Here is a 15,739-nt window from a genome sequence, read left to right on the forward strand (position 1 = left end):
CTCCATTAACTTCTATAATACCTACCTTACCCAGTTAAAACATCAAAACATAACACCACAAAGCTGCTCTGCAGCTGTTTTTTGATGATTATGGGTACCTGGTCGTTTTTCTTCAAGTCCATGGCCTGAAAATACCTCTCAGTTTACTGATGCTTAATTGTCATTGGAGTACAGGTTGCTGTCTTTCTGTAGACCTCTGTGGAGTGATGATGGGCTTTTTTTTCTTTTGTAGGACTAGCCAAACTGGTTTTCATTATTTACAAAAGTTTGGGTCGTTTCCTGAGTACCGAAAATGCAACCATAAAGTTGGGCAGTGACTTGGCGGGGCAGAACAGCACGATCGCCGTCAACTCGCACGTCATCGCAGCCTCCATCAACAAAGAGTCGAGCCGGGTGTACCTGACTGATCCCGTGCACTTCACACTGGAGCACATTGATGTGAGTTATGCTAATGAGTCAGTGGGAAGGTCACAAAATCAGCAAGAGAGAAAAGCAATGCAGAAAAACAACCTTTTTTTTTCCATTTGAATTTTAAATGTTGGACTAGGTCAGAGACGCGAGTTAAGTCTATGAACATAAAATTAAATGAGCCTGGTTCAGTGATTATTAGAACTTAAGTGTATTCTTAATGAAAGCTAATTCAGTAATCAACATGAAAATGTAAATTACTCATTTGTTTTTAACTGAAAATTAACTCTTACCTTAGTAGAAAGGAAGAAAATAACTGTTAAGATTCTTGATGGTTTGATGTAGTAAGTTTTATTGACTCTTTAACTTTTTACATTAATTTTGGTCCATGTTATGGAACCTTATACAAATTGTTCAAATTGCATTTATTCAGCAAAGAATAAAGTATGGTATCTTGATCTGTTATACTTTGAATTGTTGTATATTTTCATTGTGGTATTTAATTTAATGTGTTTCTTTGCTCTTAAGTTTGTCCCTTTCTCTTTTCATGTCTCAAATAAAACAAAATAAACAATCACTACTGTGATAGAGAAAATATGGTTAGATTTTTCCTCTCATTTGCCTGTTTTTTTAAATCTGGTTGTATTTTTTTTTCATCAAAATAGATAGGCATTGAGGAGTGAACTTTTTTGTGATACCTATTCACATGACTTTGGCCTGACCAAAGATGAGAACCAAAGGAACAAGATCCTATTTTCAAATTGTCAATTACAGAAAAAAATATCTTCAGAATAAATTCACAGTCCTAACTTTCCAGAAAGCAAAAATAACTATAATGTACCATCCATGCATAAAAATTGTAATTGTTTGAAATGGGGTCTGCAGTAATTGAGACTACACTTCAGAGTACTTCAGACTATAAAGTCCCTTTTAAACTAGATGCCTTCCTTGTGCAACATAGTCCACAGTTCTGCTGATGAAAAACTTTATTGTCCAAAACATGCAAAGTTTAATCTAAATTACCTTTTACACATATTAAACAACTGTTATTGCCATCTCAGTGTGTAAAATCCTTATTTTATGTTATCCTTTTGTCTCCCAGCCTGACAATTATTTCAATGCAAATTGTTCCTTCTGGAACTACTCAGAGAGGACTATGATGGGATACTGGTCAACTCAAGGCTGCAAACTGGTTGACACAAATAAAACTCATACAACGTGTGCTTGCAGTCACCTCACCAACTTTGCAATTCTTATGGCTCGTCGGGAAATTGTGGTAGGTAACGATATTTCCAGCCATCAACAGAGAACAAACTTAAAAGACTTAGCTTTAAATTTTTAGCAAGATCCAAAATTGTTGAAGTTTCTTTAGTATTTATAGCTCCTACCCACTCTTTCCAAAGCAATTTGCTTTCTGTAGCACTTTTCTTACTCATCCATAAAGTTGCAAGCAAAATAACAGGGAAGAGAAAACAAGAAAGAGCAAGAGTTTTCTACAAGCCATATTCTAAAGTTACTGACCAACCTTACAACCATTTTATAGACTCTCCCTCAGTACAGATGCAGTGTCTGTTCAGGCAGCTGTGCAAGCTGTTCCCTGGAAGCCCAAATGCCAGCTCTCCTTTAGCGAGGAAGGTCAAGAAACTTCCATACTGGTTGTTCAAACACCTCTTCATAGTCAGAAATTTTGTTGTCTATTTAAAGCACTTCCTGCATGTCAGGGGCCCAAGAGCATGCAATATATGAAGGGATATGGGACTTCTTATTAAGCCATTGTATTTGAAAAGTTCACTGTGAAGAACTGAAGCAAGGAATCTCCTTTAGCTAAACATGAGATTGAAGCCAGAATTACATGGGCAGCATATTCTGCATTTTGTCCTGATCATTGTGTAAAGCATTGCTTTCTTCTCTGCTGGAGTTGCAGGTCTGTAGAAAGTCCCTGGAAAAGCTCTCCTCTCTCCTTTCATCAGAGCCTATTGGTACCTTAAAAATATTATGTTTCTCTGCTCGTATTTCCAACCAGTCTGCAGTGAGCCATAGAAAAAGTGAAAATGCTATCTGAACTGGATAAAATAGTCACATTTTTCTCTCAGACTTGCTCCTCTTCTACTTACCCTGATCTTGCTCTTCTGGGACTGAAGACCTGAGACTGAGAAATTACTGAGTACATTTTGCCCATCTCATGCAATGAACAAGTAGCTTTTCTGGATACCTGTGAAAATAGGTTTTTGTTTATACTCATGAAGAGTCATATTAATTTTCTCCATTCTTGGTTATTTCTAGTACAAAGATGGAGTGCACGAATTGCTCCTCACTGTCATCACCTGGGTGGGAATTGTCATCTCTCTTGTTTGCCTGGCCATCTGCATCTTCACATTCTGTTTTTTCCGTGGCCTGCAAAGTGATCGTAACACTATTCACAAGAACCTTTGTATCAACCTATTCATTGCTGAGTTCATTTTCCTAATAGGCATCGATAAGACAGAGTACAAGGTAAGTTTTCTCTCTGTGTACTGATCTTGTTCTCTGAAATGACTGTTTGAAATGGATTTGAATTAAAACATGACAACACTGACAGGTTTTTAGCTCTCCAACCCAGCAAGGCTAACATAAAAGCACAGCATGAAAATAAGATAGATATAGTCACACATAGTATTTACATCCATCCCAAAATATGCTTTTTATTTTCAGTTGAGAAACACTGACTATTAACAAAGCAGGTGGTTAGACTTTTGAAAGAGGAGATGAAATTGAATGTTGACTATTAGGAACATAAATACCTTTTCTATATATATTCAAATGTCTTAACAGGTATTGACTACATTTTTATATATATTAGTACAAAACCTTTTCTATATGTATATACATTTTTTACATTTCACATTCAAGCAGGTATTTAGGTAGTATTGGTAAAATTAATTCTGACATAATTCATTTAGTTGAAACTAATAATCTAGCATAGTTTCATCCAGAATTTGGCCAATGGGGAAAGAATTAAGACCGATTTCTGTTACAACAGTAGAAATTTCCATGTTATAGCAGACAAAAATCATGGGACAGACACTTCATAATTTTAAATATGTAGTATCACATTATGCATAGAGAACCAATGGTTCATGTCTAGGATTATCTAAACTGTAAGTTGTAAAACCATATCAGTTTCAAAATTAAAAAGTTGCTTATGAAATTAGGAAATCCACTCTGAAATTGATGACTGGGAGATGAGGGTGCAATTTCTTTGTCTTCATTCATACTGTTTAGCTAATTCACTTTCTGTAACTACTGAACACATATTAGTGTTTTCAAATGTTCAGAGTATATTTTGAGGGAAGATGCTCCTGAATTTGTGAAATGTTTCTAATAAAACTATCTGCAGTTCTATTGCACACTTTTCATTTGGAGAGGTAATGATGTGAAGATTTTGTGGTTTACATTTCCATCTCTCTCTTTCTTTGCAGATTGCATGTCCGGTTTTTGCAGGTCTCTTACACTTTTTCTTCCTGGCAGCCTTTGCCTGGATGTGTCTAGAAGGAGTGCAGCTTTATCTAATGTTAGTAGAAGTATTTGAAAGTGAATATTCTAGAAAGAAGTACTATTATGTTGCTGGCTACCTCTTCCCTGCTACAGTAGTTGGTGTCTCAGCAGCTATTGACTATAAGAGCTACGGAACAGAGAAAGCGTAAGTAATTGCAAGTGACCTGAGTGTTTTTCAAGTGAATAATTTTTTAAAGCCTATTAGCTGTCAGAGGGTCTCTGACAGACTAAAATACCATCTGAAAGCTTTATTGGTAAGAGAATGGCGATGCTGTGCACAAATTACAATCAAGTCTTTTGTAATTCTCTGGGTTCAGGGGATTTGTACTCTAGAGAGACCAATTCTAAATTATGGTCTTTCTTTTAACACAAAAGATTGACCTGAAACAAATTGAAAAAGTAAATAACTTTTTGTACTCAGATGTATATTAAGCAAAATTTCTCAACTTAAAGTATCTGACAAGCCTAACCACCCAGTTTTAAGCTAATGCTTCATTAGATCTCTTTGTTCAGCTGTCCCTCTAGCTAGCTCTCATCCTGAAGTATGACAGTACAATATTCCAACCTATGTGTTTTATTTTGATAATATTTTATCAGGCAAGTAGAGTGGGATTAAAATTAGCCACTGCCTTTTATTTACAAAAATACAGATGTATATAGGAAGTGACAGAAGGTAGATAGGAAACATTTCTGAGGATTTGAGTTGCTGGAGGCATGAATTTGCCTTTCAGTAGTGTTTATTTTGTCCTTTGATGAAATTAGTTACAGAGGGGGAAGATATTGTTGACTACAAGAAAGCTGCTTGATGTTGCTACTGATGAAAGACAAATAAGAGAATTCAGCAGGGAACTGGGCTGCTTGAAAAATGAATTGCTGAGTGAAGTTGACCCTAATAGGTTTATACGTCATTTAGTCTGGTATCTTATGTATTCTTTCTCTACAGTTCAACTCCCAGATGGGACATTTTATTCATACCATATTATTATTCAGCAAAACATGGCATCTGAGCATTTTCTGTCTCATATTCCTCAGGCGTGAGCACTTAACATAGGATATAAAGTTAAAAGCAGACTTTGAAGATCACATGGGAAGGCTGCAAAAATTATTTACTGATGTTAGTTTCATTAGTCCATGATAACGCCTGTCATCAAACCTTTTGACTGAAAGGAGAGCTTGCTTTGGTTTTGTTTCTCCTTATGTTAGTTATTCCTAATGATGTAGTTTCAGGTTCAATTGTGTTATTTAGAGTTCATTGGAAGAGTTCAGGTTAGGTGTTGTCCATGGAATAGGTGGTACTGTGCAATCTTAATCATTGTTTACTGGCAAAGTGTTACCATAAGAAGTATTTTTGCAGTTTCCATTTATTGGACTGAGGTGCTAATGCACCTTTTCACTTTTCATTCTCTTTCTTCCATAATAGTTGCTGGCTACACGTAGATAACTACTTTATCTGGAGTTTCATTGGACCTGTTACTTTTATTATTCTGGTAAGAAGTTTGGGATTTTTTTTTCCCTTTCTTTTTAGGTTGCCTCACAGCAGATTAAGAAAATTGAAATGGCATTAAAATTTCGTTCAATGCCATCCTTATTCACAAGACATTCCATAAAAACGCTTAGAAACAATTTATAATGTGACTAATGGTTATATAAATGTGTAGAAATCTTTAAAGAGTGCTGACCAAATGATTAATTGTCAAAGCTGTGGTGGCACTTCAGCATGGCCATTTTTTCCTAATGGCTTGAATTCTGAAGGTCGTATTGACATGTGTCGTCATATGAAAGATCAATGAAGTACTAAACATGGGGGTTTTCTAAAAGGAACCATTATTATTGCTTTCGATTGAGTCACTACTGTACACATTCTAGAATTTAACTGCTAATTATCCAACATCATTATCTCAAAAGGGTATTCTAATGCATTGGATAATTAAATAAATTTTTTGTTCCATTACACTTACACAGTATTTGTCTGTGTATTTGCATATGCACATTTTTCCATGCCTACTTCTGTGTGTATTTGTGTTACATGTAGTGCCTGTCAGACATAGAAGTTGCTCTGTTTTAGTACAAATAATGGGCTGTTATGTAACCAGTAGAAAGCCTGTGCACATTCATTGCTGAAGTCACTGTGTGCCTGCACCCATCTGTGCACCCATGGCTGGGTGCCCCAGTGTCCCTTTAGCACAGAATGCTGCACTCAGACATCAATTACCAATTCTCTGAGCACTTCCAGGTAAAAAGCCTGTAATCAACCCAGGGAGAGAACTTCTCCCATTTATTTCGGACTAACAATGGCAACACTACACAGTGGAGGAATTTGTGAGCAGTGAATGCATGATGTGCATTTTGGCTCACCTTGGTTTTCTCTGCTAGCTCTGTATCTTTAAAGCCTGGCTTTACTTGGGAAATGCTGTAGAAGGCTGGCTGGGGACATAGCCAATGTATGTAGAGGCCTTTTCTCATAATTGTTGATAGTTTGGAGGGATGAATTAATTTGTGTTCATGCTTTTGAAATCTTAAATAGTTGCATGTCTTCCTCTCTTTCACAGCAATAGAGTTGTGAAATGTTAGCAGAATTTGAGTTCACTTGAATTTCCAAATGCAGGAATTATATTTTTCCATATTCAGAAATTTTATTTTTTCAGTATGAAGCACATGCATCAGGCATAATTTTGAAATTTCTTTGACTTTTAGAGATCTATGTGCCAGACATAATATTTCAGCACTTTTTGTACTTACAGTACAAACTGATACTTTGATTATGGAAATTTCTACTAAAAAATGTGCCTGGCCAATGTTTTGGTTTGCATTTACTCTGTTTATATCAAAAACTATTTGAATCCTTGAGCGATCACTTAAGAAAAGATACTTGTGCAATGTAGAGGTTGTTAAAGTTCATTGGCATATTTTCAAAGACATGGGCGTAGGTGCCAAAATTTATGTGTGTATGACTTGAATTAGAAAAATTACAGTGTTTGTAAGATTTAAGTGCAGACCATAATAATTGTACAGAGTTTATTCTAAATACATTCAAATAATATCTCAGAATGATGAGGATTCTTCTTTTAATTAAACCTACAATTACAATTGAAAGTCTTAGAAAGATAGACTTAGTATGTTCAATATGATAGACAATATTTTTCAGCATGAAGTTGTTTCTTGCAGTTGTAATTATTCTGGAAATTGTTCTGATTTTCACACTACAATAGTTAAGTCACATCAAGTCTGGTTGTGTGGTGATAATTTTGCTTTTTGTTTGTGGCTCCTTCCTTATTTTATTGTTACTGGGGGTATTTTGCTAAGTCACCTATATTTCTCTCCCTTCCTTTAAAACAACATTTCACACAGGAAGCCTTGGGCTTTGCTGATGGCTTTTTCACTTCCTCATAACCAGGTCAGAGTGAGAATAGAGGTGAAGGACATTTAATCATATTGACCATGTACAGACGTAGTTCACTATTATTTACTGGCCATGACAATATTATCCTCCAGCAAATCATTTAGACTGAGACGCAAAAGGCTTTTGGGAGCAGTATTCCCAACTTGAAAAATATGAAACAGCAGGTAGCAATCACAGCACTGTTCCTAGGAGTAATTCTTCTCTAGCAATTGCTTTGCCCTCTAATCGTCCCAGCTGAGAAAGCAAGAGAAACCAGAGGAAGAAGTGTGAGAAGTGTAGTGGCTGAAAAATAATATGTCATGTGCACTGTAACCCAAGAGCTGTATCTGTAGTGTAGCTTACTTAGTGTCAGTAGCATGTGAGAATGTTGCCTTGGCAAGCTTTTTAACTTGTTGTTCAAATCACTTTTGTGTTTCTCCGTTTAATAGTTCTGCACCTAAACTCTTTTTTGACAGTATTGTCCTCTCTTCTAATTTACAGTTTTTTTCTCTGAATTTATAAGCATTTGTACTTGTGCCTGTGCACATTATTGCACAAAATGAGAATGGGAAGTATGAGGGGGAAGCATGAAGCTCCTCAGTACATTTTCTGAGGAACTTTTAACTTCACTATTTCTATAGCCTGTCATGCCTTTGGGCACCAGGGTTATTATATCTATGAGAAAAGAGCATGTAAGTAATGAGCGGTGGGAAACCATTAGTATGCCTGAAATGGTTTAATGAAAGCTTGGATCATGATACGTCAGGAGCTGTTCTTATCATTTGGACAGCTCCATCTGCATCCTTAATAATTAATTCAGTTCAGTAAGAGTTCAGTGTGCACACTCATTTAGGAACCTTCAGAGAGCACCTCTCTCGCTGCCAGTCCCAGGGAGAAATAGGCTTCTGCATGGCTAAGAGCAAAGATCTCGAGATACAAGAGCAGTTTTAGAGCTGCATTTGCCAGGTAACAAAAGCTCCGGGGAGTTCAAAAAGGGTCAGAACATGTGCAGTTCAGCTAGGTTACTTCAGAGTGGTGTTTCTGTTCTTCTGTCTTATCGTATCCATGTCAGCACTGCAGGCTGTGTGGAATGAATTTTAAGCTGCTAAGCTCAGGGCGGACGTGATTCCATTGAGCAGGTTCATGGCTATAAAACAAACAGTGCACTTCTGTAATCTGTGGTCAGAAAAGCCTGAGCACTTTGACTGCTGTGTAGATCTGTATTCATTCATGTCCAAGGAACAAGTGGCATTGGTTTAATTTAGCCAGAACTGTTGCAGTTTGCTTCCCCCAGCTTGCAGGCAGAACCCATGGATTAGTCTACCGAGGGTTGTCTAAGCAAAAATTACTAAGATGCCCCATTTCATGAACACAGAAAGTGTTAAATGTCCTCACCCAGGCTGAGGTATTGTTTACCCAAGTCAGTGGATGGACAGATGTACACATAACTTAGCTCCACAAGTGAAAATGGACTGTATTTGTAAACTTATTTTTATAAATAATATGTATTTCTCTTTCTATAGTAGACACTTGATAAATGGTTTTTATCTGTTAGTTGCAGGGGGAATTTATCATAGTTTTTGCAAAAGCTAACTTCATTTTGCTACTAATTCATTGTACCTGCAGCTAATTCCAGTTGATGAGTCTTCTGTGCAGGTTAGCACATCCACTTTTAAAAAAAGTTAATTTGAGTTGGACACACTCCCTGTCTGAAAATTACATAGGTTTCAGGGTCTAGAAAGACATATTTTCTGCTTATACCTTCTTTCACGTCCAGTTCCTTCTGATTTCCACAGGAGAAATGGTCCTATGTGTGTTGCCTGTGGAATAAGCATGATCTTCCATGGTGCTGCATTTGATTATTTCTGTAAAAATTCTTCATATTTTATATTTTAAAGTAGTAAGATGTTATTTTTTAATATATATCAATTGTCTTTCATTTTGTTCTATCCAATTACACTTGTATTAAGAGATGACAAGGAACTAATAGAAGTTCTATAGAAGATACTATAATTTTTTTTCTTTTACTTTACACAAAATTCTAAAATCAGGGTATAGATCAAGCTAGTTCTCTATCCAGAATTCCATCTCTTCCAGTAGACAGTAAGTTTTAGAAACTAGATCAGAATCAAGTATAAACATAAATTAAATACTATCAATTCAAATTTTTGCTTACTATTATCAGCTAATATTTTAAAATATCTCGTATTATAGCTCCACCTTCTGTAGCTGTGTGTTTTGTCACTTTTTGGTATCACAGCAGAATCTTCAAATCCAAACCTAATGCCTGACCAGACTTTTAATTTCTTATTTTTAGCTTTCAAAAGAATGTTGGTCTGATTTGCAGACACGCAGCAGGAAAAAGATTTTACAGACATAATCAAGGGTATAATTTTAGGACTGTTTGAGATGTATACATTGTGCATCTGTGTGTGTGTTTGAACAATATATTTTTGTTAGCATTAAAGAAGAGGGGTACTGTTCAGCTGCAGATTTTGGCTCATCTGGGATGGACGCAGCCCTGTTGTCAGGATGAGGTCCAACCAGTCACTGACCATTTCGTTACATGAAGTGAGGAGAATGCCACCATTGTCAGAGGCCCATTTTTTTCTCATAGAAGATTGCTCTTAAAAGTCTCTCTTGCCATTCATGTGGGCCTTTGTATGACCTCAGAGTTCTGCCCGCTTATGGTGAGCATTTTCTTAAAGAAAGGTGTCCTATTCAGACCATCTGTCAAGCCTGGAAAACATCTACAAATTCATTTGCTTGGATCAGTAACAGTTCAGTCCTCACAGAAGCAATTCAGGCTGAAAGGAGCTCCAGGAGATCTGTGGTCAAGCCTTCTTCTCAAAGTAGCCTCCGCGCTGGGCCAGACCACATTGCTCAGAGCTGGAAAAGCTTTGCTTGTGCAAATGAATACAAAAGTCCTAATTGTGTTTTCTTTCCCCCTCCTACATATTTCTCACCGAGAAAATTAATTCAGCTATTCCTTATAAAAGCAATTATTTTCCAGCAAGTTCCCTTTCCTCACTGCATAGTGTCTTCCATGAGAAAAAAAGAAAAAAAAAAGGCAAGATGCCCAAAAGTCTTTAACTTGTGAATTCCTCCAAAACAATCAATTTCTAGATTAAAAACAATCAAGGAGCCAAAAGCAAATCTATAGAAAGGTTTGGTTACAGTATCTGTAAGCAAGCAAAATAGGGTTTTTTTTATAATGATATAATGTGTAACAGAGATGCCAGCATGTTTGAACAAGTGGCAAACCATGGTCTTTTGACTGCTGAAACTGAAAACTATGCAACATTTCACAGTGATGGAGAAACAAGTATCATATGCTCAGTTGTCATAGTTACTTTGTCTTCAAAGTACAGCATTTTTCCTTTTTTCTTGGAAGGACTTTTTCAGCTGCTGTGATATGGCATTATTATTTCTGTGGGCTGGTTTTGTGGGTCTGTACATAAATTACAATTAAAATGTCACTTAAGAAACTGCTTTGTGCAGTTGTTCCCTGGTGCAGTAAGGACACACACCCAGACAGAGCTGAGTACCTACATAAAACCTGTTAAATGCAATGGAGTTTGGCTCAAGCTCTGGGGTCTGCCCACGTCGCCAAAGGAACCTCAGTGTGTGAATACAAATTTTTATTTGTCACGTGGCAAACCAGCACTTCAGTTGCACAAAGAATCAGAGCATAAAACCCTCTTGTTTCATAAGGCAGTCATTTATGGGCTAAGCCATATCTATGAGTTTTTGATCCAAGAATCATGATGTCAGTACAATACAGGATACTCTAGGGTAGCTACTTAGGCAAGGATTAGCTTCCAGCTGTGCTGTAAATATTATTCTGAACTGGATTGTGCACTCCCAGATGCATAGGTTGCAGACAAAGTTGATGTGCGTGTTAGGATTGACACAGGGCGTGTGTCTTAGCTCTTAATCTGTTTGTTTTCACAAAAAGCAAATTGAGGTTGCGTTTTTCAGGCAGGCTGAAGAAGTGCATGTTATGTCTGCTACCAAACTGTGCAAGAAACTTTTTCAAGTAGAGAAAAATGAAATCTGTGTGCAAAGACATGGAGCTGAGGGTCAGGTCTGTTGCAGAGCCCTTGTCCTGTCTGGTGCAAAGGTCAGGGAAAGAAGCAGCTTGTTTTCTCATCCAGTGAAGTTACACCATACAGTGGAAACCTAGATGAGAGGAAGAGATCACAATGATGTAATTAAATGGTTTTTCTCATGTGGTTAGTAATTTCCTATAAGAATCATAGAAGATAATCACCAAGATCATGAATTATTGACACTTCTATTACATTTTGCAGCAATGGCAATACGCATAAACTACACCATGTACATACATCAGCCTAAAGGTTAAGTATTTTCAGCCAGTTCTTGAAACACAAACAGAAACAGAAAGGTTATTTTTGTTATTTGTATCACAAACACCTTTTTCTATTAATCTCAACATACAATTGTAAAAATGTTGTACTTTGCATGATAAGATCAAAAGTTGCCACACACTTTTCTGGTGTTGAGAACTGCATTATAGTTCGTGCTGTCCATCCTGATTTTGAGACAGCAGCAGGAGCAATAACATGATTGCCCGTAGCAGTAGGAATTGTTTCTGTAATGTGTTCTTATTAACAGACTCTGATCGGAGCCTTCAAAATACTCTTCTTTTCAAGATTAAGACCAGCTCTTCATTACAATTTCAGTGACATTTCTGACCATTGAGGCACAGCTGCTAGAACACATCTAGCATGAACTGGTATCCCCCGTGTTACAAAAATCTTGAAGATTTTGAAGCTGTCTCAAACCAAAGGCTTCCCAAATTGAGAGACTGGGTATAATCATGCTCCATCAGTAACCAGTTGCAGATACATATATATGGAAGATTATAAGGATGGGGTTCTCTATCTAATGTATGTGCTATAAGGATGTCCAAGCATATTTTGCCATCTTCTCTTAGCTTTTGGTCCAGCCACTTTGTGTGCACCATTGTAGTCGTAGACAAGGATGTGTGTATTCTTGCTGAAAGGACATGGCTCTTGCTGGTTTCAAAGATACAATTTTGTCCAACTTTTCTGTCTGATATAGGACAGCACAAACTAATTACTGAAATTATTGGATACCATTTTTTAGCCCGTGTTCTGCAGGCATCCTTGTATTTGGCTCGCCTGTGCTTTTCACAGGCTTTGAAATCGATAGGAGAAAGGCACTCAGTAACTTTGATATCTGTGATTCTGCTTCACAATAAGAGAATGATAAAAAATTTCCTTCAGTATCTTCCCTGGTGTTACCTGTATGAATGACACAACAAGAATAAGATGCCACAGTCCTTCAAGTGCACACACAGTCTCGCTTCGACATAATCCAGACTACAAAGGTAAAGAGGGCAGCAGGAGGGTGCACCACCAGCATATGTCTATGGCACTGTTAAGTTTGATGCATTTGCTACATCTTTCTGTTTCTTTTTCTTCTTTTCCTCTCTTTTTCTTTTTTTTTTCCAGTTACATTTAAGGTCTTTTCAAGACCCCAGTAGGATTGTGAGAACAAAAAGGAATAAAAAATAAAAAATAAAGGGGAAACCAGCAAAGGTGAAAAACATTTCAAAATCAGGATGGGGTGATAAAAAGACAACTAGTATAGCCCAGTAAAGCAGTGACCATTGTCCTCAGAGAGTGATATGGGGAACAGGGCCTGGGGTGACAGGTAAAGGTGAGCAGGTGATGAGCAGAACATGCTGGAGGACAGAGCTAAACTGACAATGGCAAGTGCTGGACATTAGTTAAATACGGTGGTTCCTGATGATGTGGTGCATTTTGGAAATTAAGTGAAATAAGGACTTCTAATATGTTTATCCTCTCATTCTTATTTGCAATCACGGTTTGCAGATCATCTGATATAGTTACCAATTTTCACTACTTACTTGGAAATAAACTACAGGGTTTTTGTTTAGCCTGTAACATCATCATTATGCAACCTATTACTTGAAGTAGTTTAATTTCATTCTTATCTGTTTTGACAGCTGAATCTTATCTTCCTGGTGATCACATTGTGCAAAATGGTGAAGCACTCAAACACTTTGAAACCAGACTCTAGCAGGTTGGAAAACATTAAGTAAGTGCTTTGTGTTCAAGTATGAGAACTATGATTATTTTCTGATTGCTGAACTGATTGAAAGCTACTCTCCATTAGGAGCACATGCCATTGTCTCCCAGCAACTGCAGATGTCAATTAGAAGCAAACAGAGCCAATCCTGCTTTCGTCACATTGTTGCTGTAATGTCACAAACGCCGGTCAAAATTAGATAATTTCAGCCTGGAACTAGTGCCAAGAAACTGTTTCACGGAAATGCCACAGCACTGTAGTAATTTCATTTGCATTTAAAATGTAGTTCAAAAATGATGTTCCTGTTTGCATGGCTGATATGATTATATTAAGTTTGTTTTGTTAAATGACTTTTTGATTTAGGGATTCTGAGCAGTTTCTACTCGAAATCCTGTTCTCCCCAGAGAATTGACTCTATTATTATTGTTAACTCGAAGATTATCTGTTGTTTTCATGCTAATTTAACAAATGTTTACTTTATCATGGTGTTCTACTGTAGTGTCCCTTTTGCAGAGTAATATAAGTTTTTGATAACTAACAAGGCTTTGGCAGCTTTCACTTTTTTAGATAGCTTTTTACTGTATTCTGTTTAGCCTTACGTTGTATTCAAGGTTTTTGTAACCAACACTGAAGGGATGGTGCCACTTTCTAACAGAGGGTTGGATGTGAAAGGGTCTGACAGATCTGCTTTGAACGTTGGAAATGGCAAAGGGAGACTTTCAGTAAGGATAACATTGTGAACTAGATGTTCTAGATAGGTCAGTATCAGCTTCATTGCATGTTGCATGATGAGAGAGAGAGCTAATCTCTAGCATCTCTCTCTTTTCTTCCTTTTCCTCTTTCTGTCTTCTCATCCACACCAGTAATTACCGTGTTTGTGATGGCTACTATAATACGGACTTACCTGGGTAAGATAGAACCCTACATTAACAAACTTCTAGCATGATTTTTAACTTTACAAACTCGGTCATATTGTGGATTTCCCTTAATTTTAATTAACTATTTTTGAGATACCTGATTTGCTAAAGACTTTTAAACTATTACATGCCTTTATACTTTTAAATTGCTTGCATCTGCATTTTGAATTTCCTAATTTTGACTAATTTTTATAGACAATTAAAATGCTCTTATTAATTTCTGTTTAAATTCTGTCTAATAATTTTGTTTCTCTTTTCTGCTTATAATGCTTTCTAGCTATGAAGATAATAAGCCATTTATCAAGTAAGATCATTAGTTAGATGTGGAATTCACTGACTAAATTCCCTTTCCCTTTCATTCTGTGCTGTTTGCTACAATTCCTTTTCCTTAACCTATTCATGATGGAATCTTTTTTAGATTGTTCTGTAAAGCAATATCCATATTTTTGTCGCATTTCAGCAGGGTTTCTTCATGCGGAAGTTGCATCCTCTAGCTTCAGTTTAGCTGAGTTTATCGAAGCATTAATGATTTGGGCTCTAGGCTTTTAATCTGCTGTTTAACCTTTGTGCATTTGTGTTACATTATTTGGTGTCATATGGCAGCACCACTGTTTAAAATCTATGGTGTGATTAGTGGCTAAGCCAGATTTATCAATCTCTTCTCTAAAAGCAGATAAAGCAATGGAGTAGCTGAGGCTTGTGCTATACTTCTGCATTTCAAAATAGTTTTGACATCCTATGCTGTTCTTGAGAAAGACAAAGGTTATATTTATTCTTGCTGTTTTCATTGGAGTCTAGGAGTACTGAATGGAATTGTTCTTTCTTTAATAGATAAAAGGTTAAACCCAAGGAATTTTTACATTTGAATGTGAAACTAGTAAAAGTCAACTGCAGGAACTGAAATGTTAATATTGGATTTGGCGAAGTACATTCTCGTAAGTAATGTTACTAAAATTAATTTTCTTTTACAGATCCTGGGTCCTGGGTGCATTTGCTCTCCTGTGTCTCCTTGGCCTAACATGGTCATTTGGTCTGCTGTTTATAAATGAGGGGACCGTTGTGATGACATATCTCTTCACAGTATTTAATGCTTTCCAAGGAATGTTTATTTTCATCTTTCATTGTGCCCTTCAAAAGAAAGTAAGTTACCAAAACCACAGATGAATGTTCTCTAACTCCTTAGAAATGCCACACATAATTCTTAAGAAAATAGAGATAAAATTAACAATTTGAAGAACTGGAGTATTTTAAAGTAGTTGAGGAGGGGACTAGAATTCCAGTGCAATTCTTGCTGTATGTTCTAGTGAGTCATGTAACTGCTCTGAGACCCAGACAGGTTTAACATGGATGCAGCACTTCCAACCTGGGCTTGAAAAGTTTGAAGATTTTGTGAAGAAAA

General features: G+C 36.7%; 1 protein-coding gene across 1 annotated transcript in view; it reads left to right on the top strand.

Moving 5' to 3' along the window:
- The window catches only part of ADGRL2 (adhesion G protein-coupled receptor L2), a 165,034-nt gene that overhangs the window by 134,801 nt on the left and 14,494 nt on the right, over window positions 1-15,739 (top strand). Inside the window, exons 12-20 of the mRNA XM_031063819.1 lie at window positions 221-438; window positions 1,511-1,684; window positions 2,692-2,901; window positions 3,867-4,087; window positions 5,363-5,429; window positions 13,341-13,432; window positions 14,287-14,331; window positions 14,618-14,644; window positions 15,312-15,480. Of these exons, the coding sequence (XP_030919679.1) occupies window positions 221-438; window positions 1,511-1,684; window positions 2,692-2,901; window positions 3,867-4,087; window positions 5,363-5,429; window positions 13,341-13,432; window positions 14,287-14,331; window positions 14,618-14,644; window positions 15,312-15,480 (1,223 nt within the window). The remainder of the gene's footprint in view (window positions 1-220; window positions 439-1,510; window positions 1,685-2,691; window positions 2,902-3,866; window positions 4,088-5,362; window positions 5,430-13,340; window positions 13,433-14,286; window positions 14,332-14,617; window positions 14,645-15,311; window positions 15,481-15,739) is intronic.

The sequence above is a fragment of the Geospiza fortis genome, unplaced genomic scaffold (assembly GCF_000277835.1).
Source record: "Geospiza fortis unplaced genomic scaffold, GeoFor_1.0 scaffold1310, whole genome shotgun sequence".
Taxonomy (NCBI): domain Eukaryota; kingdom Metazoa; phylum Chordata; class Aves; order Passeriformes; family Thraupidae; genus Geospiza; species Geospiza fortis.